The sequence below is a fragment of the Bombus affinis genome, chromosome 13 (genome assembly GCF_024516045.1).
Source record: "Bombus affinis isolate iyBomAffi1 chromosome 13, iyBomAffi1.2, whole genome shotgun sequence".
Taxonomy (NCBI): domain Eukaryota; kingdom Metazoa; phylum Arthropoda; class Insecta; order Hymenoptera; family Apidae; genus Bombus; species Bombus affinis.
In genome coordinates, this window is record NC_066356.1 from 6,154,076 (window position 1) to 6,180,280 (window position 26,205).

General features: G+C 36.9%; 3 protein-coding genes across 4 annotated transcripts; 1 reads left to right on the forward strand and 2 right to left on the reverse strand.

The window, feature by feature from the left end:
• The first annotated feature begins 16 nt into the window (after positions 1 to 16).
• Positions 17 to 26,205, forward strand: LOC126923747 (coiled-coil domain-containing protein 137). 2 transcript variants are annotated; one of them, XM_050737508.1, is made up of 5 exons: positions 17 to 2,730; positions 4,241 to 4,391; positions 4,460 to 5,105; positions 5,176 to 5,386; positions 26,052 to 26,205. In XM_050737508.1, the coding sequence occupies exons 2-4, from the start codon at positions 4,315 to 4,317 to the stop codon at positions 5,383 to 5,385; spliced, it is 933 nt and encodes a 310-aa protein (XP_050593465.1). In that variant the 5' UTR covers positions 17 to 2,730; positions 4,241 to 4,314; the 3' UTR covers position 5,386; positions 26,052 to 26,205. The 2 variants fall into 2 exon arrangements, with proteins under 2 accessions (XP_050593465.1, XP_050593466.1); XM_050737509.1 differs by lacking the exons at positions 17 to 2,730; positions 26,052 to 26,205 and having other exon boundaries at positions 3,698 to 4,391; positions 5,176 to 5,555.
• Positions 2,843 to 3,659, reverse strand: LOC126923750 (uncharacterized). Its single transcript, XM_050737513.1, has 2 exons — positions 3,485 to 3,659; positions 2,843 to 3,311 (listed from the first exon to the last, which is right to left on the reverse strand). Exons 1-2 carry the CDS (start codon positions 3,503 to 3,505, stop codon positions 2,925 to 2,927), a joined length of 408 nt encoding a protein of 135 aa, XP_050593470.1. The 5' UTR covers positions 3,506 to 3,659; the 3' UTR covers positions 2,843 to 2,924.
• On the reverse strand, positions 5,523 to 7,324 carry LOC126923748 (BLOC-1-related complex subunit 5). Its single transcript, XM_050737510.1, has 2 exons — positions 6,429 to 7,324; positions 5,523 to 6,351 (listed from the first exon to the last, which is right to left on the reverse strand). The coding sequence occupies exons 1-2, from the start codon at positions 6,740 to 6,742 to the stop codon at positions 5,856 to 5,858; spliced, it is 810 nt and encodes a 269-aa protein (XP_050593467.1). The 5' UTR covers positions 6,743 to 7,324; the 3' UTR covers positions 5,523 to 5,855.

The window sequence follows — 26,205 nt, forward strand, 5'->3', positions numbered from 1 at the left end:
GCGCGCGCGTTTGCACACCCACACTAGCCAAGTAGAATGTGTTTTAAGACGGTGTGGTCGAACGTGTACGCTACTTTACGAGCATTGTTCAATGTGTCACGTGGACGTGTGGAAAGGTAGGCGCGAGCGCGCCTATCAAACGGTGAATGTATATATTTAGATGTGTTTATGCGTGTGTATGTGAGAAAATACGTCACACTGATACGCGTGCCGCATGGAAATAGAGCCGTGTGCGAATGTACTGCTAGTAGAAGAACTTGACATGTGGGCAGAGCTACAGATAAGATTATACGAAGCCGCTCTAGCCAACGTTTTCGACCTGAATTTTTATTGCAATTTTTATATTATTCGTATTGCGTGTAGGTTCGCTTTTCCAAGTTTCCTCGGTGTATTCGTCGTTACGTACAACGATGTGAGATTGAATTCTATTTCGTCGTGCAATAGATACACTCTGCCACTCAAGATACGACGAAAATCGAGAAAATTTCACTCTCGAGGTTGAAAATTTGCCGAGTATATACGAATCCACCTAATTCCCAAATAGACGGAGTATAATTGACAAGGAGGTTGTTCTATATCCAAAAATAAGTCGGAAACGTGTAGTACAATTTTTTCGTCGGAGGCTTCGTTTCCGAGAAAATCAAATTTTCAAACGGTGTATACCGCTGTTTTCTTTAAGACGAGGCCACAAGTGAAAAAATTGTACTCTACGTTTTTATATTTAGAGTAACCTTCGACCAATCGTCCACCTCTTATCGGTCTACAATCAGCAAAAAAATACATGCGTATACTTAACAAAGTATACTTAATATACTTTTCAAATGTAATCACCTAATGCATGAAGCCTCGAGCGTAATTTTGTTATTCTACGTTTTATTTCGTTTCACAGAAACGCCTCTGAACCTCTCTTACGCCGCGAACGTTAAAAATATACACAACGAAGCATCATCAACGGCGATACAAATGAAATAAAAAAATTGCCATGGAGAACCGCGTCAAAGGCTTAATTCTAGCAGTATATCTTCGACTTTTATGAGGAATTTAGGTCCACGATGTATACGAGTTTCGAGGTTCACGACAGCTTCAGATTGTAGGTTCCTACGTATAAGAGGCGATCCTGGTAGTCGGTGCGTGGGTATTGCTGGCAAGAACAATTGGATTGTTGTAAGAGGATATTTTTATAGCTTTATGCACGGCATTTTTAATACGGATGAATAGGAAATGGGAAGTGGCGGTGAGGGTCGGTAGTGGGAATTCTGGAAAATGGCTTCTATACGCGCAACTCTGAGATTGGCCTTTGTTTGATGACCGGGGAAAATCGGTGGCTGTGAAACCGTTTTGCTTGTTACAACAAGCAACTTTGCGCGCTCCTATACGCCTCTAGTTAACACGTGCGCTCTCAGAGCTACGGGCTTTGTTGATCCGCTACGTTTTCTTGGTAAACAGCTGTAGAAGGAAAGAGTATCGGCGGGAAATTTTTAAATAATATCATGGAAATATAACGCATATTTCGCAAAGAAATCATTCACAGGCTCGATTGTATATAGTTTCTCACCACCAGTTATTTTCCCCGCTCGTTTACATAATTACTCGTTCACGCTAGCAATGACCCATATCGTTTCCGCTCTATGAACAGTTTCCTCAGTTTCGTTCATTTCTATGATAAAGAGAAATCTCTGGAAATAGATTGGAAATTTTCAGATTGCGATAATCCGGCTAAGTTAATTATAGGAGAAATCGAATGGTGCGTTTGTCAAAGTTCTTCGCTAATTTCCATGCGATTGGCGGCAAAAATAGAAAAAGAAGCGCTATATACGCCTTCTTGTTCGCCAACACGTCAGTACGTGTCACACTACATTCTCCTGACTGGCGTAAGCGGCACAAGTGGCTTTATACATACATATGTATGCAATGTAAATAAGCGTGCACGTAATGTAAGCGGCGCGCAAAAATACCCGTAATACTAAATTATCGGTACAAGCGGTAGCGAACTGCGTTGCCGATAAATCTGCACTTATTTTAATTAATCCCGTTAAAGAACGTGAAAGTCTTGCCACATTGCCAACACCGCGTACCCAGTCGAAGCGTCTTAGGTGCCGATTGGAATTTAATTCAAACGAAAATACAAAGTTATCGTCCGTGTAACCGTGTTCTGTTCCCTTTTTAACAGACAGAATTTATTACCGACGTTGTATCGCCGCTCCTATTATTTCCTTCCTCCTACCTGTTAAATTCGTAAACGTTATTATATCTTGCATTTTAATCTATGATTTCGAACGGTTGTACGTCTTGTATAAGTCTAAGGTTGTATGAGTTTCTTTTATTTTTTAATCGGGAAACTGGTTACACGTCCTGGAATCTCGTAAACGGAACGAGTTGGATAAATAGCAATAGAAGGCACGAGTCCTCGAGCACAGATCCACGACTCGAGATGTTCGTTATTTTTGTTGCAATTATAAAGATAAATATTCATCAAGCCGCTTTCGTTCACGTGCCGCCATCTGGGGAAATGCAATAAACATTCACAGATGGCGCTGCAATGACTTCTAGAATTTGAAGCAGTTCGAATTCACGGTTTCATAGTTGGAATAAAGCTTCTTGCGAAAAAAGCGCGAGTTGTTACGAAACATTAACGAAGTGGTTTGCAATTGTGACAAATTGTTAATCTATAGATAGAAGGAACACATAAGTAACTTTGAAACAACGAAAATTTCCAGGAATAATACATAGGTGTGTAACACTTACATATATATATGTACATTTATCTTCGTTGTCGCCTATTTCGATTATATAGTAATTGGAAGAGATTCAAAATTGCAAGACGAAATTAATGAATAGCCGATTAAATTAACATAAGGATTTATTGTCTAAAATTTCATCATTTTATATGTACATAGATATATACAGTATTTTATACAGTATTCTTAGTCTTTAGTGATATTTCTAAATCTGAGTTCCATGGAGAGAAACGCTTTCATGTTAGGATCTTGTACTTTATCGATGATTAATTTTTGCACGTCCACTTCGCTTTTTTCAAGTACCGCGCTTAATTTTTCTGCGTATTGAATCCATACGCAATTTGCGCATCCGGACATACAACAATTTGTGGGTTCTGTCAAGTCGTCTATCGGCGAGACACTATTATCTTCGTTCTTTTCTTTTTCTTCAGATGATAACACTGATGGTGTTCCATTGATATATTTTTTGAATATGGAATATATTTGTTGACAATTACATTTTTGGTTTCTGGCAATTGATCGAAAAGGTCGAGCTAGGTTCATTCCTGTTAAGATTCTACCTTGTAGATATAACTAGTTGTGGAAAAAAAGGAATACGTAATAAGTATTTAATGATAGGATCGATGTTAGTTGTGTGGTTAGCATTAACGATGTACAATAAAATGTTTTAATGCGATAAATTATTAAATAAATTTGTAAATGGTTGATCGAAATGTTTAGTAAAACGTTGGACATTATCTCCTAACCTCGATGACCACTGCAACCATAGGCAACAGATAACATAGATTTGAACTTAATGAATTTTTCGTATCGTACGTTTAAGAGCCCTCTTACGATTTTAATATAACTTTTAACATTACCGACTTGGTAACGAAACGCATCGGCTAAATAAAGAATTCTGTACCTCGTTCGTGTTACAAAATATTATATAAATTGTTAATAAATATTGTTAATAAATATTATATAAATTGTTATTTAAATTGTGACGAACCAGATGATAGGGGTAGATCGTACATTTTATTTTAAACTATAATTTTATATACTTAATATTCAAAGTAACTTATTCGCATTCACTTTTCGAGAATCATCGTAATAATATTCATTCGATACGACGATGCAACATCTGAATAATAATTACGGTCGAACCGTGTTTCGACTCGTATATACATACATACAACATCCGTTATTATTTAATACATCACGTCGTGAAATATATTCGCTGTTTCTATCATAATTATGTAATAACTTTTCTCCTATAATCTTCCAATAATCTTTCTTCAATTTAATAATTCGTTGTTCAATTTTTCACTAAATTAACATATTAAAATATTCTCGTTGATTCGTTAGTATTAAAATAATCAAAACTTAAATTAATCACATTTAATATAACTGCAACAATGTTATTTTATCTTTATCTACAATTTCTTTTGTTTTGAGTTACATTCTATAATTGAACATCAAATACATATTTTTGTGATCAACATTTTAAATCAAACATAAAGTCGCGCGTTCAAGCAGACGACGCGATGCTATTGTAGCGACCACGTGAAATTTGTGTCTCGTTTATCGAAGAAATATGGGTAGGAAAATCCCAGGAAAAAAGCACAGAGGCGTAAAAGATCCTCTTAAGCAACAGGCAAAACGACTGGCAGAGTGAGTTGTGTGTTAAATATGCTTTATTCTCGAATTATTTACATAGTTTAGTGAACTGCCTATTATAGGTTAGAAACAAAGATAAATGCACCGCCAAAAAATGCAGACGAACAAGCTATACCGAAAACTTTAGAAAGAGTAGTGAAATTGAAAGAGGCAGTGAAGTCAGGGAAGATAACCAAAGTCAAGAAAAAGAAAAAGAAGAAAAATGCCCTCATATCTGTCGGTGATAGGTTGTGCTCTAAGCCTTTACATCCAAAGGCTAGACCAGATAAAGTTGTTCCTGTATTTCAACAGAGACCTGGCGAAAGTGAGGATAGATTTTTGCACAGAGTTAACAGGGATACTTACGCCTTTATTAATGAAACTGCCTTTGAAAGGAAATATAGTGTTCAAGTCAATCGAAATCCAGATACAGGAGAGATAGAAGGGCTTTCGAAATGTGAAAAAACTGAGGCAGATGAAATTGAGATGTTGAGGACAAAGCATAAAAATATTAAAAAAAAGAAGAAAAGGAAAGATACTGATGAACCTAAAATGAGTAAGTCAGAGAAGAGGAGAGAAAAATTGAAATCCAGGAAACAAAAACAAATGGAAGAGAAAGTAGATGAATTTGATACTTTTAAAGATCACGTTAAATTTGGAGAAGTTGCTCATGAACCACCTCAATTAAAAGTCAGGCCAAAACATGCTGACAGTATAAGTATCTTTAAGGTAAAGTTTTTAATATAACGTTCTTTTTAATTATATAATGCTAATAACATTCGCTTATTTTTTGTTACAGCCTGGAAAAAAAAAACTGCTTCTTCATTCAATACTTAAAAAGAGTGAGAAGACAAAAATGAGGACTAAGAAAACGATAGCCATAGATAGGTCAGGAAAACGCAAGAATCTACCAGTTGGAGAAAGGAGACAGTTAGAAAAACAGCAAAGTGATATCATAGCAGCATACAGAATGTTAAAAGCACAACGGTCGGCTGATGTTAACAACTAGGGTATGTAAATGATTAAAAATTATGAAATGTTGTGTTTCAATGTATAAGTTCTTTATATCGATGTATGACTAGGATGCTATGAATCAGTTTGTTGTAATCGCGAATTTGTTTATTTTTATTTTAATAAAATGTACAATTCTTTCATAATATATGTATTTTTGAACTTAAACATCACATTCTTTTTATACAATTATACAATTATTAGGGTTAACATAAAAATAGATGTATATATGTATATATATATATATATATATTCTCATAGTCAAGATTTCTGTGCAACACATTTATATAGGTACTAGAAATTTTTCCATAGGGACTAGTAATAAAGATTCATTGTTATTAATAAAAGAAACAGAACAAATTTCTAACAGTTCTTGCATTGAATCAATTCAGATCATCTTTTAGCACCAGTGCAGTGTACTTATAAATTTTCTTAAGCTACCATTCAGTATACTCTTTAACATTGATTTTATCCAGTAGTCCATACGAATGGTTCTAATCTATCCTCTACTGGTAAAAGATTGTTCAAAGTTTCAAGGCTCTCCAGAGTTTGATTTAGAAGAGAATGACATTTGGTTAATTGTTTACTAAGCTCATGTACTTTGTTCAGTTGTTCAGCAAATTTGGCAAACTTCTTTTGCCTTTCTGTTGCTAAATTAAGTATCTTTGTCACTTCTGGTTCGATGTTGATACATAGAGTAGATTGTTCAGCTGCGATCATTTGAGCATTAGTATTAAGATGGTGTTGATACCTAGCACACAGGTTAAACAAACCAATGGGATTGAGTCTTTCCAGCACCTCTGGATCTCTGACACCTGGGGGCAAATTGAGAGTGCCCCGCATGATAGGTAGGAACATGGGAATACTTTGTAATTTAACCAGATCGGGATCTTTGTCAGCTGTTGGATCTTGCATAGCTGGTTTCACTACTACTATGTTATGTATTTTATCAGAGGTAGTTTTTCTGTAATTAGAAATTACAAATTTATTATTCAAATAAAATATATTACTGAAAAATAAATTTTTAAGATAATATGTTACCTGTAGCTACTGGAACTTAAACTATTTTTACGTCTAGATATATCTTGCCCACCAAAACTTTTGCCTCTATATAGCTGTGACTGTTTATTTGTCATCTTTGGTGAGTCTCCAATAGGTCTATTCACAGTGTAAGATATATATGGTAGATCAGAATCCGAACAAATGCTTGCACCAGGACTGGTACATCTCGGTGGTGTGTCTTCTGGCACTCTTTCACGATTTGGTACACTTTTTCCACGTCTCAATGGTATATTTCTTGTCCTGTTAGCGCTAGCGTTGTGCGTACCACCTTGAGAGCTCTGTTCCGATCCCATCCTATCTGGTTCTTTAAAACTTTTCCCTAATTCTTTCGTAAGAATCACATTAAATATATACACACTTCTTTAACAATCTACATTAATCTCGCTCCACAACGAAAATGTCGTATGGTTATTTTGTCATTAACGATAAAGGCAATTGATGTCAGAAATAATTATATCAATAATCGTCATGTTAGATTTAAGGCCATTTGACGTTTCTCGTTCTTGTATGATGTTTTAATTAACGCCGCGTTCGAAGTGTACATTTTTGTTCAAGGAAGTTCATAATAATTAAAAATGGTAAAGACAATTTTTTCGATGCATAATAAATCTTTGATCTTGCCTTGATTACGTTATAAAATATTACGTAAATAGTAATAGTATCGAATGTCGCGATAATACAGTCACTCCGATATCAGTTTTCCGCTCCTATTGTCAAAAAGTCATTTACTTTTAGTCATTGATTGTTCATGCTGCTAGATTTTACGTATCGTGGCTGTTCTTACGGCGAGGATGCCATCTGTTAAAGTTGTTCTCGAAGTTGAAAGCACGGCAACTGTTTTTGCTCGATAACGTAATTTCCTGACATAATTTTCACGGATAGAATATATAGAAGAATATATGTATTATATATTTTTCTTTTTTTTTTATTTTTGAACGAATCTCTTCCACTTTTAATTTTAATAAAATAGTATTTATATATCAAAAGAGTGATATTTTAAAGAATAAAAGCTGCAGTACATCGAGTACACGATTTTGTTTTCATTATATATTTCGAAACTTTATTTAACGTTTATTTTATTCCCTGGAAGTTAGTAAGAGCTGTTAACACAAACATACGTTTTATTATCGCTCGGGCAGCGATATATAAATCGCTGGGCCGCTGACACGGTTGATCATCGATTTTATCGGTTCCATTTTGGTATTTCCGACAAGTGTTGCCTAAATCTTCGATAATAGCCAAACACGTTGCAGCTGCCTCATGAATAGATAATAATCCTTTTTTTTTCAGATCTATTTCTTTTCTACACAAAAAATAGATAAGAGTATTTATCTTCTTTTTGTTAAATATATAAAAAAAAAAGATACCCCATTAATATTTCCACGAACCGCGAAATTTATCCAAACCAAAGAAATCTTCTAAAAAAAAATTATCTTATCCCTTCTAACAAAATCTCTACGAGATAATTTAAATATATTGGAAAATTCGCTTCATGGTTTTATTAAACCGTAATATTACTCGATATTGTGCAACATGGAAATTTTCACATTCTACTATGGGTGCAACGATCCTTATATACCAGGTTTGGATTTTATCCAGACTTTCCTCGCCTCGTGTAAGTTCGCCAAAGATATCAACATTAAATTTACATTGATTCTCGGCGTGACGCCGTGCATACCGTTAGGCTTCATTTTTCCCTAAGCCTGACACCAGAAGTTCGCGTTGCTGAAGCGAATTCTTGTGCAATCGCGTTTATATGTCAACGAACGACATTTTCTTCGCCGCTGAATCGTAGAGTTATCGGCCATTCGGTGTTATGCCCCGTACGACTATTACGTATTCGTGAAGATTCACGATTTACATTCTCTTATGTCGTCTTCCGTCTATTTCGTAACGCTTCTTCGTTCATAGGATTTAGTTTATAATGGAATTACTAGTAACGCAATTATCGATATTTACTTCGTACAAAAAGTTAAAAAGTATGTACATTTTCTATGTGATATCAGAAACGTGAGAAATCTCGAGGATAAGGAAATAAAATTCTGTCCTGCTTACGAGAAAAAGTCGCCAACTTTGGTCCAGATTTGGATCAAATTTCATGTTGTTATTTCTGTATTTAGAGGTAGGATCACAATAGCTATTATTTTATTCTTTGGATAAATCTATCACACCGTTCTGAGCCGAAAAACCTCTATTGCACTTTCTTGTAGGTCCTTTGGATTCGTAAACCTCCTTTAATTTATTCGATAATTCATGTGAAGGTTTGCAATACTTCACCTGACATAGCTCGCTCGAACTCATGGTGAGAATGATATCGGCTCTGGTTTTACCATCCTTTTTATTCCATAAAGAGGCATTCGCATATTCCCACAAGTCATCTTTAATGAGTATTGCCTCCATTTGTAATTTCCATGTATCGTAATTTTCTTTATTTAGCTTTTCAATACTTAAACTCGCCCCGCTTGACATTTTTATATTCTTTTGATAACTGTACTATCACGTAAGCAATTATTATATATTCGATAAAGCGCTTTTATGATATTCAACACTGAATCATCGATCACGCACTTTTTTTTTGTTTTTTAGGTTATCTTCTGCGCTCCTCAATATTATTACTATTAATAATATTTTCAATAAAATAATAACTAATTATTGAACCTGGGCCCATAACCTGTCGTTATTTCTGTATTTAGAGATAGTATCACAATAGCTATTATTTTATTCTTTGGATAAATCTATCACACCGTTCTGAGCCGAAAAATTTATCGCACTTTCTTGCATGGGCTAGGGATAAAAACAAAAGAACCTCTTTAACCTATCGATTAAATCTATCGATTGTATCTAGAGCTATCTTCTAGTTACTATTTATTGTAACTAGCACATCTGCATATGAATGGCGAGTGCAAACTCACGTTGTCATTTTCAACATTTCGTAGACTCGTAGAATAGGGAAAAATAGTAAATGCGTAGTTCATCTTCGTTGAAATCTTCGTGCAAATTTTTACCCGAGTCTCCTTTGAAATCTTCACAACAACCTTAACATTGGACAAGGATTTGGACGAAGAAGATCTAGGTAGAGGTTTCGTTGAGAAAAGTACGTATATACGTATGTTTGGCTGTTCTTCAAGTCTGCGAAGCTTCATGCAAGCCGGAGCCGGACCTTTCGCGATCCTCCCTTGTTAGTTACAATGTCCTACCTGGCATTCTTCCATTTTTCAAGATACATCGAAATACTTGAAGTTGGTCGTTTTATATCTCCAGTAAAGTTATATTCTACAGACTGTTACGAAGCAAGGTGTAAATATTTTTAATTAAACGACGAAACACGAAGGTGGCACGAACAAGGTTTCTGGTTCTTTTTAGTTTCGAATCGAGGGGTGGGGGGTAAAATTATTTTCTAGACGAATTCCAAATTCTTCGTTTCATTGTATCGTTAAAACGTTTAGTTTCACGGAGAAACAGGCAGCATGAAAAAAGGTAGGAATAGATTCTCCGATAAAATGTTGGGATTTAGTGGACGATGATGGACAGCTGATACGTTTATTTTCCACTTTCGTCGCGATTCGCGGTCGCTATTTTCGATATTAACAGCGGCCGATCGGAAGTCATTTAGAAAGTGCCGCGGCTTTTAGAGAGAAAAAAAGAGTACCAAGCCAGTGATTTTGTATTCGAGTAGCGTATCAACTAAGCGTCCGGTTGATATAACGATTCCCATGTATCGAGTAGAAAAGCGATCGGAAACACAGTTACAACAGATATACAGAAATTTCTATGAAACGCGCGACACGCTTCACGTTTCATCGCGGCGCTTCCTCTTCGTCGCTTCCCGTGATTTTTAACGAGCACTCGTTACCGAACACTTTCTAACTTATTGACGTATCCGAGCATTATCTTCACGGACCACGACACGACCATGGAAACGGATGGTCGGTCGTGTTTCTTATCGACGTAAAATGAGTGTGCACGAATTCGAAACGCTGGACCATGATTCTTTAAATACGGGCCCCGCAGCCAAACTTTCCACGCTGTTGTTTCCTGGTAGCGTAAAAATTCGGCAATTTCTAAATACGCTGTAAAATAATGCAATTGTAAATATTCATTTGGAAAGATCGTTTCTTCCTGTTTGATATTCCGAGGTTTTAGGGTACTTGGCTTTCTCAAATAGTTTTCTCCATCTGTGAATCATTTCTTATGCTTTCTATGTTATTTGATTAAGATAGAAATTAATAGTTATTGGGAGTTTTTTAAAATTCTACAATAAACAGTTCGCCGAAAATTGAATGGCTGGAAAGACAGAGAAAATGAAAATGCAAGATTGAATTTTAACACTACAACTATCGATAGTTAACACGAAGCTGTTTCTACCACAACCAGTCAAAATGACTGGTCTTTAAAAAATACATAATAATAGAATATCTTTATATTTATCGATTTATTATTTTCTTACTGAGGGAATTCCATTGTGTGTAGTGCATTTTTGGTATTGTTAATCCATCTGCGACTATGATCGACCTAAACGAGGGTTGACACATTTATAAAATTGTAGAACCAGTCATTTTGACTGCTGTGGTATTTTTAATGTTAGCGATCCAGCCATCGATCCGGAATTTTCCTGATAACCGATATCATCATATTGAATGATACGCGGTAAAAATTTGAAAAGCGCGTGGAAAGTTGTAGAAAACAAGGAATCTGGTTAATTACATTTCAACAAGTATCAGTCATTTTGACTGGTATTGGTACAAGTAGCCTTCATACAAAGTTAATTTGAACTTAAATACATAAAAAACAGAAATAAATTCATTATACTATTCTTTTAATTATCGCCACAAAAATCATTACATCATTGCAGAAAAGAGATGTAACGTGAAGTAAGAATTTAAAAATAAAATTGTAAAACCAGTCTATTTAACTGGTGTGGTAGTTCTAGTGTTAAGAGATCTTATTTACAAATATCTATTTCGAGAAGCTTTTAGTCGATTTTTATTTTTAAGTTAGACAGTTATTAGATCGATAAAGAGTGTTGCAATTTGCCACGTATGTTGATTATATTTGAAGAAAATACAGGGTAACCCTGATGCAACGGTCTTTACTATTAAATTGTTATATATTTCCTACCATGTGTCCTTTTTGATGGCTGCCAGACGACTCGCGTTGTTCTATTTACCCGAAACAGAAAAATCAAAGGTAATTTCAATTTACGTAAATGTGCTTACTATCCATGTTAGAATAAAACAAATGTGTTTTGTCATATTAAAAAAAAAAAAAAAGAAAAGAAATAGCAATGACGAGGAACGACGATATAAAAGCTTCAGCTTGTTCAGACGATAGAAATATGGATACTATCACAGATATCGAAGTAACTTTACTACAGACAATAGAAAGACATCAATTTTACAACGTGGGACCTGTTCCAAACGCACAATTTAGAAGAAATCTGTTGACTCATTATTAAGATATCATAGCAGCGAGTATTGCGCGCAAACTTACGCTAAGAGGCACGAGAGCAAATGGAATATGCATGCATAAGGCGGTGATGTCTCGTGCAAGCTGTTTCAGATTCCAATATTCCTCTCGAGTGTTGCTACAGTTACGGCCAGACGCGGTACAAGCTTGAATTCTCGAAAATTTCGAACTTCTTGACGCGTCCTAGCTCGTGGTCCGGTTTTTTAATTTCACGTTTCTGGCAAAGGAAAGAGAAAAAAAATATACTTGACCGGTGTTTTCGTGGCCGGGATATTCCTCGTGAATAATTCATCGCGGAATTTCGTTCTGCTTCGGAACAATCTCGCGATATATACATACAGCAAGGAGGGGGCAGGGGGAGAATCTGAAAAATTGTTATTTTCCTCGACTGTCGCGAGCTTTTCTTTTCTGTCTCGTATCGTTGCCATTTTTCCTCCGATTATAACTATCTAATCTTTGTTCCCGTGCTCGCAAATGTACACAAACACTTGCAGAAACTTCTTACAAACATATTACGCGTCCTCTATGAAACATTTGCAGATGTTTCATTTTTGTACTCGTACAATTTCGAATCAATCTGAAAACGCGTACGAAAGTTATATGGTATTTAACGTGATTATAAACTTCGCACGGATCATCCGGATATTTGCATAGTTAATTATTCAGTGTATTAACGATATTAATATTTAATCGAACTATCTTTAGCGATAATCGAGTCGTTTAGAAGCCGTTCAGAAGGCACAGCCACTGCGTAACTCTGTAAATCCGAAGCAGAAAAAAGTGACAAACAATCGTTCGAGCTCTCCTTGTACTTTCCTATTATCCGTGTTATTTTCTCGTTATAAATGAACTTTCAAATTGAATATTAATTATGTACCTATACAACGAACAATGCATTTGAAAAATGTAAAAAATAAAAAAAAAATAATATTTAGAAGTAAATAATGGAGTTGATCAACTTCAGATCAACTGAGTGGCTCATATTCTATTCCACATATATACCACATATACACTGACTTTTTACCAAACGTATGCTTGCAATGGACCTCCTGGACGACTTTTAGACGTATAGATTTTCAAATTGGCTTTAAACTTTATTATTATTAATCGTGATGGCCGTAGCTCGTTACGATAAAAATAAAATTTCAAAATGTCTCATACATACTCGTACATACTTATGCATGAAAATTTTCTCTTTCGTGACTGACCAAGTAGCTGTTGGTTTATCAAATTGAAAACAGATAACAGATCTTTTTAAGCAACGTCGACCTTCTGCTGCAGGCTAATGGTATAACGAAGAAAAATTTTATCGGAATAAACGGCTCGTTGAGTGGTTAAACACTGTACGTGTAACAACAGTGTTTGCCATCGTAGAAAGGTAAATTGCACGTTATTACATCGTCCACGATCCTAGTAACATTTTTTGCACGAAAACGGTGCTTGCGTTGATTACTGAAATTACGCGTGTACTCGTAATCGCGATACGTAATTTTCATGCTTTTAGTTTGTTCTATGATTTTCGTTATTCCCTTTGCTTCTCTCCGCGTTTTTTTTTCTCCAATTGTTCACTCCGATGCTTTATCATATTTTTTTTTTCGTTTTTCAAATACTTCACAACAAGTTTTCCATTGGTAAACGTGAAATTCAATTGTTAACGAAATGATTTTGAATTTCAATGAAACGCGCGCAATCTCTTGCGATTCTTTGAAACGGCCAGCGTATAATTCGATAATATTTTCCACGTATAAGAACCTCTTATACCTTTTGTAAGCAATGATAAACTGTTAATATATCGTTTAATCGTTTATCCTCCTCTTTCTTCTGTTTTTTTCTTAGGTCAATTTTTATCCTAAGTTGATTAGCGCGTTATTGTTTGTTGGCACGTGCATGTTATTTTTATAAAACGCGACTTCTTGGACGCGTTTCACGTGTCGGCGGGCAGTTTCACAGAGTTATTCGCAATCAGGGAGAATAGAGGCAGTTCCCGCGGCCATTTCTCGCGCGATCGTTTTTCTTTTCTATGGGCAACGATACGCGTTACCTTCTTTCGCCAGTTATTTATTAATCGCGCGCACGGTAACGCGAATTTCAAGAAAGGAGCGTTTCGTTCCTCGTTCCGGCTTCTCCGGCACGGGGACACGTTTGAATAAACAATCTCGTTTCCCGACGAATTTTTCTTCCTCCGGAACTTGCCACGTCGGGCCGAATTCTTTCTCTGTGACAAACGTTCTGCAACATTTCTTCTAGTCTCGGTCAATTTCGTCGACACGCGTTCCTTGAAATGTTGAACACCTTGGACTATTTAACTAACTTTGAATTATCGTCGTCCACGACAGCTTATCTGAAATATCGTCGAACGAAACTAGACTACGAGCAACATAAACGTAAGTCAAACAAAAATTATAGTTTCCACAGTCGATAATAGCAACGATTATTGCCGAGTTAGAAGCTTTTATGTTCTATTACGTTAACCAGCTATGAAATTATCATCAACTGTTTGCAATCGAAATGACACGAAATTTAACATTCTCCAAGTTAATTAATTAATACGTAGCTTTGCGTAGCCACTTGATTTATTGTTCATTGAATATTCACAACCCGGAATTTTCTAAATGTTCTTTCGGATCTTCTCGATTCTTGGAACCAACATGCGCCCCGAAACTCGTCAAAACGACGAATAATCCAATAAACCCTAAAATCACCGAAACACCGTAATCTCGGAGAGCATCGTCACGCTTCACAGCATCCGCCCGAGGTCTCTCAGAGACGATTTCCGTGTTGAAATCTCAAGTAGGATGCCATATCGTTTGCCCATGATGCCGGTGCACGTGCGTTGGGAAGGCAGGTTGGAATAAAAATGAAAATTTCGGGTCAAGGCGAGTGTTTGTCGGACAGAGTTGACACAGCGATATCTAGGTGGATCGACGACGGCTACCGGCAAAGTCTCTTCTTTTAAAAACCTAAAGAGCGGTCGTGGTTGCTCCCTTGGAAGTCGCAATCTCCGGATAAAGATCGTCAGGAGAGAACGCATCGACGTTGGACGTGGAGGATGAGAAAGCGTGAAAGAGAGAGACGATCAGCGAATATGGGGTTGAGAGAGGAATAAGAAAGAGAGGGCGTGTGAAGGGTTGCGCGTGGCATAGGGGGGTATAAAAGGCGGCATTAAATTTAAATTGCTCGTATCCCTGCGCGTCTAGCGCGAAACTTCAAGAGGTAGCGTCGTCAAAAAAAAAAAAAAAGAAGAAAAAGGATGGAGAGACGACGACGTTTCGTCGTAAAAAAGACAGTCGCGATGTGTATCCACCTGTCTCATCCACCAGAGATTACAGCTCGAAACGCGATACCGCTATCGAACAGTCAGATCGGAATCACGATTTTATTCCGTTTGCTCGAAGGATTCCTTCCTCTTCGTTTTCCTTTTTCTCCAGCGAACGGACAATGGTCTCCGTCCTTTCTAGGAGTTCATTGGGAATTCTTCCTGGTTGTCTCTGGAGGATCTCCGTATGGTGGGAACGGGTAAATTTAAAAATTGAAGGCGGCAATATTTTTATTTATCTATTTATTTGTTTGGTGGTCGACGGGTGAAGAATTTTGACATTTAGGTCGTTATGTTCGATTTAGAGCGTAAATATGAATTACTATGGGGATATAAGAACGATGATGTTGCATAGCCTGATTCATTAACACGAGCGTTTTTATCGATTCTTTATGAATTTGCTGTTTTAGTAATTTTCGCGTCAGGTCAACATACAGTGGCTGCAAAAAATATTTACACGTATCCCCGTGTTTTGATAAAGCGGTTTTTATCAGCTTCTATATTTCGTTTTTGTAATGTCTTGCGCAATCGTATGAAAATATTATGAAACGATACGAAATTTAGTATTCTTGAACGTAATTAATTAACACGTAAATGCTGTAACAAATGCAGCGATGCGTAAATATTTTCTCTAGCAATTGTATTTATCGTTGGTCGAATTTTCATTATATCTTCTGTTGTATACTATCAAATAATTTCCCTGTTAAATGTGTATGCTATATGTGTGCGAAATAATAATTTACAAAATCCATTTCCATATGTAAATACCGTCGTAAAGCTTGTCACGTTTGCTTCACATAAAACGACTATGAAAATTTCTTTTTTCAAATTTCGTCATCTTTTACTTTCGTCCAATGTATCATATGGAAAAACGTGTAGGTACAACTTGCACGGGATGTTCGTGAGCGCCAGGACAATGAAAAAAGCTTACATACAAAAATGTCGGTTTTAACTTTCACACCCTATACATATATGGATCGATATTATACAAATATTATAAAAGCAGACATACATTTACGTGTCGACTCGGTTTTAAGATGTCAGGTATGAAGAATTAAGCGATTTCTCTTGAAATGTTCCTCGATCTAAATGCTTATCATCGATTCGCGGAAATTTACACGCGCGGTAAGATTCCGTGGTAATTCCTACCCGTATCATAATAGCAAATAATCATAATCGAACGATTGTTTGCGAATGAAAGAGCGCTACTTACAACTTTTATCTTCAAGATCTATCGAACGATACTTTGCTTCTTGTCCTTTTCTTGTTCTCCTTCCTGTTACATTTCCCGCTTTAGCGAGATTGAACTTTTTTTTATTCTTATCCAGCGTTATCAGTGTATCAATTTTTATAACGGATCGTCCCAGAAAATGTTTTAACGAGCATAAACACCGTGTTTATTCACGCGACGAAACCTGCCTGGGAAAATTTTTATCCATTGGTAACTTTCTCTTCTAATCGCGGTTCCCATTATCTTCTTCCTTTCTTTCGGGATACGCCATGATTTTTATATTTTGTTCTCGAAAGACAAGAAGAATTCGTATTGGGATTTTTGTTGGGAAAATTTCATACAGCGCTCCGATACACGCACAGACTCGCGAAACTACTCCAACACTCGCGAACGTCTGTAACGAATGTGTCGTGTGTGTTATACGCAACATTTTGAAATTTCATTAGCGCTGATACGAGACTCGATTATCGCGGTTATTTCGGTACAATTTGCAACAAATCTGAAAATATTAATATTAACCCTTTGAATCTTAGTGACGCATATATACGCCCGATATATTTTTATCGAATCCAGCCACTGTTTATTCGCGGTTTTCTTGGGTAATTATTTATTTTAATCATTTATCTATGAAATGCAGGGAGGAACTCGGCCTTGGTCCCGACACTGCGGTTCAGCGTTGATTGGCGGCTTCCGAATGATATCAAATTAATAAATATTTGTTTGGAAATTTTTGCTTTCGTCGAAATTCCCCGGATTCAAAGGGTTGATAAGCCTCGGTACTCAGTGGGACCATTTTTAACAGCTACCATATAGTTAAAATGACTGTCGATGCTGCTTATTATACATACTAATTTCTGCTACGTAGTATACTAATTTTTTTATTAAATATATGTCTGCGATAAATATTTCGTAACTTGTGTATAGCATTTCCAAATTAGTTTCCAAGCTGACCGATGTAATTATCACAGTCGTGTCTCGTTACAGCGCTAATGAAATTCCAAAATGTTTTCTATGGCACACGCAATAATTGTCGAGATACTTTCGGGAGCCGGCGTAAGTTACAAATGTTTCAAAGTGGAATATCCCAATGAGATTACCGTTAATTGGAATCCTAAGCAACGTGAAATACTTTTATTGGAGCGGAATAATGTTGGTAAGATTAGATCGCGGTAAAATTCGCAAAGTTTATGCGCAGTGCGCGTTCGAACATCTGTAGGGAATCTTGATCACTGCTTGGTATGCAGACTAGTTTGAGCAAACATTAAAATTTCGTCGAACCGGTCAAAAATTTGGCCGCTTAGGGCTGTTTGCCTGGCAGATCAGCATAAGAATCTGTCGTTCGTGCATCTTCTACTCTTTCTTCCTTCTATCTCTATTATACTGCTTGAAACGGTGCCTAAATGCTGACTCATAATTTATGGAGTTGGTACAGCCGATGTAATGAAATTCTTCTCTCGAAGAACATAATTCAGTCATTCATTGGAAAATGTTGACGTCTGTAATAAAAAATAATCATGCGTCAGATCGTATAATAAATTCATTCGCGGTTTCTTAGAAGCGCGCATTATGCGTTATTAGTAGTTTGCGGATGTTTATATTTCACACTTTCACGAACGTAATTACAGAAATGGAATCTAAGTGGAAACTTGTTTCATCGCCTATATATCGTGATAAGTGATCTACATGAAATATTTTATAGATTTTCGCACGTTTCAATCTTCCTTCCAATTATCATAATTATTAATTATCGTTTCAGAAATGCATAGAAATCCACGGTCCAGTTATTAGCTTCGTTTAAGTCTACATCACGATCAAGTAGTTCTTCATCCCCCTACTTCCCTATATAAGTACATGTGTCGTAGCTTTTCTATGAGTATTCTTTTTTAATTCTTACGAGTCATTTTTAAGTAATAATCTTGGAAACGTGTACCGCGATAAAATGACAAGGAACTGATTACTCGAGTATATCAACAGTAGGAAACATAGTCGGATCACTTTGATAGGAAACCTCTTTCGAAAAGCGTTCTTTCCCCTCGAAAGGCTGTCCTTTGTCCGATTTCAACCGTCGAAAAAGACACGAACCCGGTGTAACTCGCACGTAACGATCATGAATCGTCGAGCAGAAGAACAAAGGAACAACACACGAAGAATCGAGAAAGAAGAGAAGATACGCGAAGAGCGCAAGACGTCTCGATCGCATGGCACTTAATGGCCAGCTGGTAATTGAATTTGCAACCGTGCAGGGAGCTCGATCTTGCACGTTCCTTTGTACGGCTCTTGCACTCTTGCACCGGCTCCTGCTCGAGTAGACATTCCGTTTAAGAAGGTTTGTCCGAGAGAGAGGCAGACACGACGAGCAGGCTACGTGTCTTGTCTCGATTCGATCTTCGTCGTTCGGGTCAAGCCGTTTGCATTTACTACCAGCTCTCGCCGTTCGAGTCGCGTTTCGATCGGCTAGAATCGTCATCCGGGCTCGAGTTATTCCTTCCATTTCATCGTCGGTGGTGCTGCTGGTCGACTAGAACAACCGCTCCGGTATTAATTACGCGGCCGAATCATCAGCTCCGTGCCTCTTCGTCGATCGAGATTGCGAGCTTAAATTGATTAACGACTCGCGACTGGATATACCGACGGAGATTGTCTCGGTTCACTCGGGAGTTGAGCAGAATTGTCGAGTTAGGGGATGCAGCTGATATTGTTTGCACGAATATGCCAGCGAAGCTTGCAAGAAGGATCTGAAAGGGCGAAGAAAATCCTTGATTTCTTGCAGAGTTTTAATTGTTCATGGCGAAGAATGTTTGTATGGTTTCGTTGTAGCCTTTCAAGAAATTATTCTGAAAATATTCCGAGAAGCTTGTCGGGGTGTTCGATACATCGCACAGCCAAACGTTTAAGAGTTTTCCAGGAGAAATACAAATTCATTTCGAGGAAATCTTCATCTGTGTAGGAAGATGCGTATTGACGAACATTATGTTAAGAGAATCAAATCCTTTCGATCAAATTATCAATTTTCTGTACTTATCTTCCTTATATATTAGCAGCAATACCAGTGTATATTATATGTGTGTACTAGTGGTATTAGAAAGAAATATATTAACGATAACTGTCTCACTGAACTACTCGTGCATATAAAAAAATTCATTTCACGCTCGTGCACGTTCAGCGAGGGTTGTAATTATTTTCTTTGATCGAAAACATGGATTTTAGGTGAACCATCCTTGAAATTGGAGAATTAAATATTCTTTCGCAATTTAATGAATTTATACCGTTTGTGACGTACACTTTTGTTAATTTTTGCATCGCTCGTTCATTAACCACGAGCTTTTGTATTCATATGTAACATGAAAAATATGCATATCAAAGGGGATAACGATATAACTTGTGTATATATATATATATATATATATATCTTAAATGGTAATTTGTTGATCAGGGTTAGAAATTTTCTGAAATGGAAATCGTATGGAATATTCAATTTATATATAAAATTCAGACCCTGATCGACAAATTGTCATTCAAGATAGAAATGGAAACTGTAAGCCGCATTTGAACATTTCTCCAATGTCCAATAGTAACCAGACTACGAATATTTATGCGAATTCGCAACCTTCTAAGTAGAATGAAAGAAATGGAATAGAACTAAAAAGCTGAAACCTGGATAGAGGATTATAATAGGTAGGATACTTTGAATACTTCATTGCTATGAACGTTAGCATTCTTCTGCGGTTAGCAATTTTCTGCGCATTCTATGTATTTTCGAACCTTCGAATTTTCCCTCCCCGCAGTCCAATAATCGACGCAATAATTTGATAACTTTCATTATAAAGTATCGACCATTTCCGATAAATCCAATTCTAAATCTAAATTATCAATATAGCCGGGCCTGTCTTTCATCCATTTCTTTCTACCATAAATCGCGGCGTTTAACAACGAAAAATACACTACGACTTCCTCCCACTCCTGCAACTAATAAAACCGAGAAGTAAAACAGAAAAAGGAAGAGGGGTGAAAAATATTCCCAATAGATTCCGATTTATTCGAACAATTCGAAGCCATCGTTGGCGATGAGTTATTCTACGCGAGCTGGCTGCTGGGGTGGGGGATCGGAGCTGTGGGTTGGGGGGAGGGGGGAGTAAGGGCGCCCTGCTCGGCGTCGCGGCGTCAGTGAGCAGCGAGCTCTCGTCGCGTGAACATTATCTTGCTACGGGTCTTCCGAAAACACTGCTGCCACGTGCTTGCTCGCGCCGCGTTACTTTCACCCGATTATAGTTCGCGCGAATCAAAGTTCCGGGCATCGATTCGTTACCGCGCCGAAACATCGTGAACAGGTGCATCGACGCGTCGTCCATCGAGTCGCGTGCTCCAGTGATCCCTGGAAAAACCGGATCCAACCTTTCGTCCAAGTTTACGAATCGAGGCGAATTTACATCGAATCACGGTTCGTACTCGCTTTCTTTCTCGGTATTTTCCTATCTGTCGTGCTAATATGATTAAGCGTCAGTCCTGTTTCTCGTGTTGTTGCATTGGCGCGATTAAATTGCGCGCATTTAATGCTAATTGGAGGTTTTACGAGCGCGAGTTAAAGAGTCCGAGGAGAGATTGGTATTTTCTTATTATTTAATACTCGTCGTTTAGTAGTAATTAATGGTAATAAAGATTGATAAAGTAATATAGAAGCGCACATAATGAATATAATGTTGAAAATTGATAACCGTATACATTACGCGTCTTTCACCACGACGTCTGTCGTGTGCTCCAGGTTATATATCGTACATTATATTTTCATTCGTTACTGTCGCCAAATACAATTTTATTTTCTGAAAGATTTTGAAACCTTCGGTCGCTACTGTAATTTGTAAAGATAGGTAAAATATTCAAAGTATAACATTCGACGTATATATAGCTCCAGGAATATTTTACATATCTTTGACAATTTATACGTGTTCATGTATTAAAATGTTCACAAACGTATAAACATTGTCAGTGTCTATGCGGTTTACGTCAACGCAGAACGTTCAAATGAAAGGAACAAGAAAAAAAGTAAACACTTGGCGTTATTGCGCTCTGTTACGACGAACGATGATCGTTAAGTGGAACAATATAAATACCGACCTGGAGTATTTTCATTTTTTGCGTTGGATCATTCGGGAAGTAATATTCGTGATAACGCTTATCTGAGCGATAGTCTGAGTGAAAATAATAGGCGGTCGCGTGTCCATTTGTGCCAGTAGTTTCATGACTTTTCCTCTAGTCTCGATCGAGATCGATGTTTGCTTCTAGCTGTTTATCGTTTCGTGTTAATTCACGATCGTTTTCTGCGCGTTAGCTTTAGAAGTTATTCGTGACGTAACAGTTTCACGGGCTCTTATTAGTCCGATAACACGATGGATTACATAAATCTGCGAAATGTCCACTAACGATGTTCGTAACGAGCGTTCAAGAAGCGGTGATTTGTAAGGAAAACAAATTTCAAAGGTAATTTGAAGCAACCTTGATACCGGCCGCTTTTATCTCCTTTATCTTGTACATCATTTACGAATATTTCCGTTCGTTGCAATCAGATGTCTAGAACAGCGCAATAGACAGGTATTTCCATGAAAGGGACATTAGATCGGCCAGAAGCTGCTCGCGGATTCTCGGTGCAAGAGCTGCCGGCAATTATAGCGCGCATCTAGTTCTAACACAGTAATTGGACTGGCAGGTTTGAGAAAGAAAAATAATATATATTCTTCTTACATTAAATATTCGTTACATACTAATTTGAACAATTTATGGCAAGATTTAAGAAAGATCCTAGGATTATGTATTTTTATAGATTTATCCAGTAACAGATACTTATTGTAGTTGTAACAAAGTAATCAGAGCTACAGAGTTGTTTCAGAAAGCAAAAAAAGGCTGTATGTATAGTGAATTTTCGTTGGATACTAATGTGGAAAATTCGTAATGAAATTTAAAGAACTCAAGTATCATGTACAATGTCTTTATGTAAAACGTAGATGTATCTGTATACTATGATTGCGAAAATATTAGTTTGTTGAAGAGTTTGCTGTGAAACGTGAGAAAAATTTACAGACAATGTATGTTTATGAAATAGCCATTTTATTAAACAGTCGATGTTGCTACTCCGTTTCCTTTGCTTTCTGTCTTTCTCAGCGATGAATAATCTCAAATGGATTTTGCAGGGTTGTAATTTGTTTTTTGCCATTTAAGAATGGCGTATGATGCGATGTATGCTGTATATGATAAACGAGACAGGTAGAGTTCTAACATTTTTTTTCTGTGATCTTCGTTGATGTACGAGGCTTTTAACGGCGCCTTGTTTAATCTGGAACTAATTTAGAGTTTTCCTCGTTAACATTCAACTGGAGGTACTTGGTTGTTTCAGAAGAAGTTTGTAATAAAATAATAATCATGTTCCTGAAAATGCCACGAACTTTCGAAACAAGCTAATAATTGTTGCGTGCGTTCTGTTCCGAACTTTACCAATATAATCACGATAGTCCGTGTCTCATTACAGTGCTAATGAAATTTCAAAATGTTTCGCCTAACATACGTAAAATAACGTTGCACGTTCTTGCCGTAACGAGCTCAAATTCCTAAATCTTTTTCTCTATAAATATCTTCATGTTTACGAACGGGCAAAAGTAACACTTAGACAAGTACGGAGACTATGATCAGCGAAACTTCACATTTTCATCGGGAAGCGGCATGAAAATTTGTCACGTTGCACCATTGTCATCTTCGTAATTTAATTTTCCAGTTAAACGTGCATTGTTCCATATTCCTATGAAATTGTATAAATATTGTCTTAACGATCACACCCTTTCAACCTAACAGTTTCTCTCCGCTCCCGGTTATGTCATTAAAATTCTCCTCTGTAATCATAAATTACCATTAAAATCAGAAATATACTCGTCACACGTATTTCTCCTTTGATCTTCGTATATTATAGACACGTATATATTTTACAATGTTTGAAATATATTTCACAAGCATCTTAAAACCGAGATTCGGCAAATTTATGAATCCTTAAGACTTTCATACGTTTCATATGTTACAGCCTAACATTTTCACGTGGCGGTCGCGCGCTCTTATGTAATTCGAATGTATTTGACAAATTCAACCTTTTGGCAAGGGAAATATCTTGCTGCATAACTGCCGCAAGAAATTATAGAGTAGTCTTATTCGTTGATTCGATAGTTCTCGTGCTAACATTGTTGTAAAGTAACGGAGCGCTTGGTTGCGTAATGACGGTAATTTTCACAGCATTTGCGTGATGATAAGACAAGACGTTGCCGAGATGCGCTCGGACGTTTCAAAAATAGAGACAACAGGCAACTAACGTGCCTGCGTTCCACTAGAATCTTCGAAAACGATGCGTTACGATGCGCACGTTAACGAAGGTCCTGGGAAACCTTGTGCCAGACCACGAGGAACACGACGAGCAGGTCTCGAGTTCCGGAAAAGTATCTCGTCGGTAAATCGAACCTCGTAAATCGTCGAATCTCTCTCTGGCGAGAACTTTTTGACCGGTCGCGTTGTAAACGAGCTGATTTACGCTACTTTTTTAACTCCGTGCTCCGAATGCTTCTTTACACCCTATACTTTCGCAACTTCCCGCCCTTCCGCGCCCTCGATATTTTTTTTTTATTACACGATATTTTATTTAGACGATGGTATTTCTTTTAATTGGAACGTTGGATACGAAGTTTCAGCTAATCTGAACATTTTATCGTAAGACACTTGCTCGAAACGATGATATTTCTTTTAAGCGGAATGCCGGACGCTAAGTTGCGGGGGCTAGTCGAATTGGAAAATTTTCCAACTTTACTTTTCTAAAAAAATAGTATTTTTTTATATTCGATGGTTGAGCGAAGTTTGGGGTAGTTGGATCCAAGTATCGGCTTGGTACGAGAGTAAAATCGTTTCGTGGATTTTGTTGGACGTAAGAAATCGCCGGCAGAATTTCTATGTTGTTGTTTAATTGCAAAAGTGATTTATATAGTAGTATAAATGAAACTTATTAAAAGAGAGAAAGTGGTTTCCCTGAAATCTAATAATTTACAATTCATAAATTCTTTTCAATTACAAAGCCCTATAAAGTTCAATATTCTCATTGCCATCCTGCTGAATTATTTATTTAAATCTCCAATCGAGACTTTTAGCAAGGAACAGACGAGGGTAATTTTTATAACAAGATGACAATCTTTCTTGAATAATAATTTCTATTCAATAATATTTGTATTCTCATGAAATTCGTTAAATTATACTTTGTTCATTTCTACAATTATATTTATATCTAACGATCGTATGCGTTGATATCTGATTTAAAGATTAAAGAACGATCTATGGAATTCGAATTTGTCATAAATAATTACGCGAGTAATTTGAGATGATTTATCTCTTTCAAAAATCTTGATTACATTCCCAGCAATCCAATGCCACATTCCACCGGTGTAAGAGCTTAATATAGAAACTTAATATCAATTTTTCTAAAGATCGCGCGATTGGATGGGTGTCCGGTTTCCACGTAGTGAAATGCAACGTGAAACAGCTTCGTCATTCGCTCGTAGCCACGTATAGTCAGTTGCATAATGACGCGATTAACGTCAGATGGTGGCGCGCACCATTGTAAGAGTTCGTGAAAGTCGCATCTCTGCTCTAGCACGCGACTATTCTATCTGGTGGAAAAGCGAAAAGTTCTAAAGGTCGCATTAGCTCGGGTTATTTAGTCGAGCGTTGTTTAAATGCTAGCCATTGAACCATTATCTTGCACGAGTTATCGGAAAAACGTTTTCCTCGCCATGCTTCGAACCTTCGAACGGCTTTCAATCTGACTTGGAAAGCCTGTGTTTGAAAATACCACTTGCTAACACTTGCTGGTCAATTAAAATTTTATGAATCTTCTTTTTATAAAACGGCCATGATGCAGATGTTAAGTTAGAAAATTCTGTTCTGCCAACGATGTTATATAAATAATCTAAATGCCAGCGAGGAAATCTACCATTTATTTATTTTACTCTAATTAATTATTCTATAACGTTGACTAACTGGTATATCATTATATTTATAGTTATTGTTATATTATCGTATATATCGTACGTATTGTTTGTTTAATTATTGCGTATATTAACGTCATATACACTAACGTCGTGTATAGTAATGAAAATACTGATACTATTACTATGCAATTAATGTCTTACATAACATATGTTGACATGTTGTGTAAATGGTCGTCAACACATGTTGCGTAAAGTAACATTATATATTTAATTATCTCTACTATCCTATCGTATACAATATCTTAACCAGTTAGCTGTTTTCGACGAGTATACTCGTCATGCGTGAAAAAAGATAAAATACTCATTTCGTTACAATTTAGTTCTATGTTTTAACAGCCACGCATACTCTGTGTTTGACGAGTATACTCGTCGTCGTTTACCTTTTGCGAAACGTTTTAGGTACACACTTGGTTAAACATTCCAACATTTTCTAACATTTCAGTAATCGTAAAAACTGCGAAAAACGGTATTCTCGCGCATAAAATGATTTTCCATATATTCAAGATCATTCTCGTCTTCTTTTGCAGGAAGGAAATGCGGTGAACGTTCGTGAAAATCGGAATAAAAGGAAACGCTTGAAAACGAACTCGTCTGGTAGAAGTGCCGATCTTCGAACGATCGACGTCTTCCGTGATCGAATAATCTACGTGACTGGCCACGTGACTGCCGCTCCGCAAACAG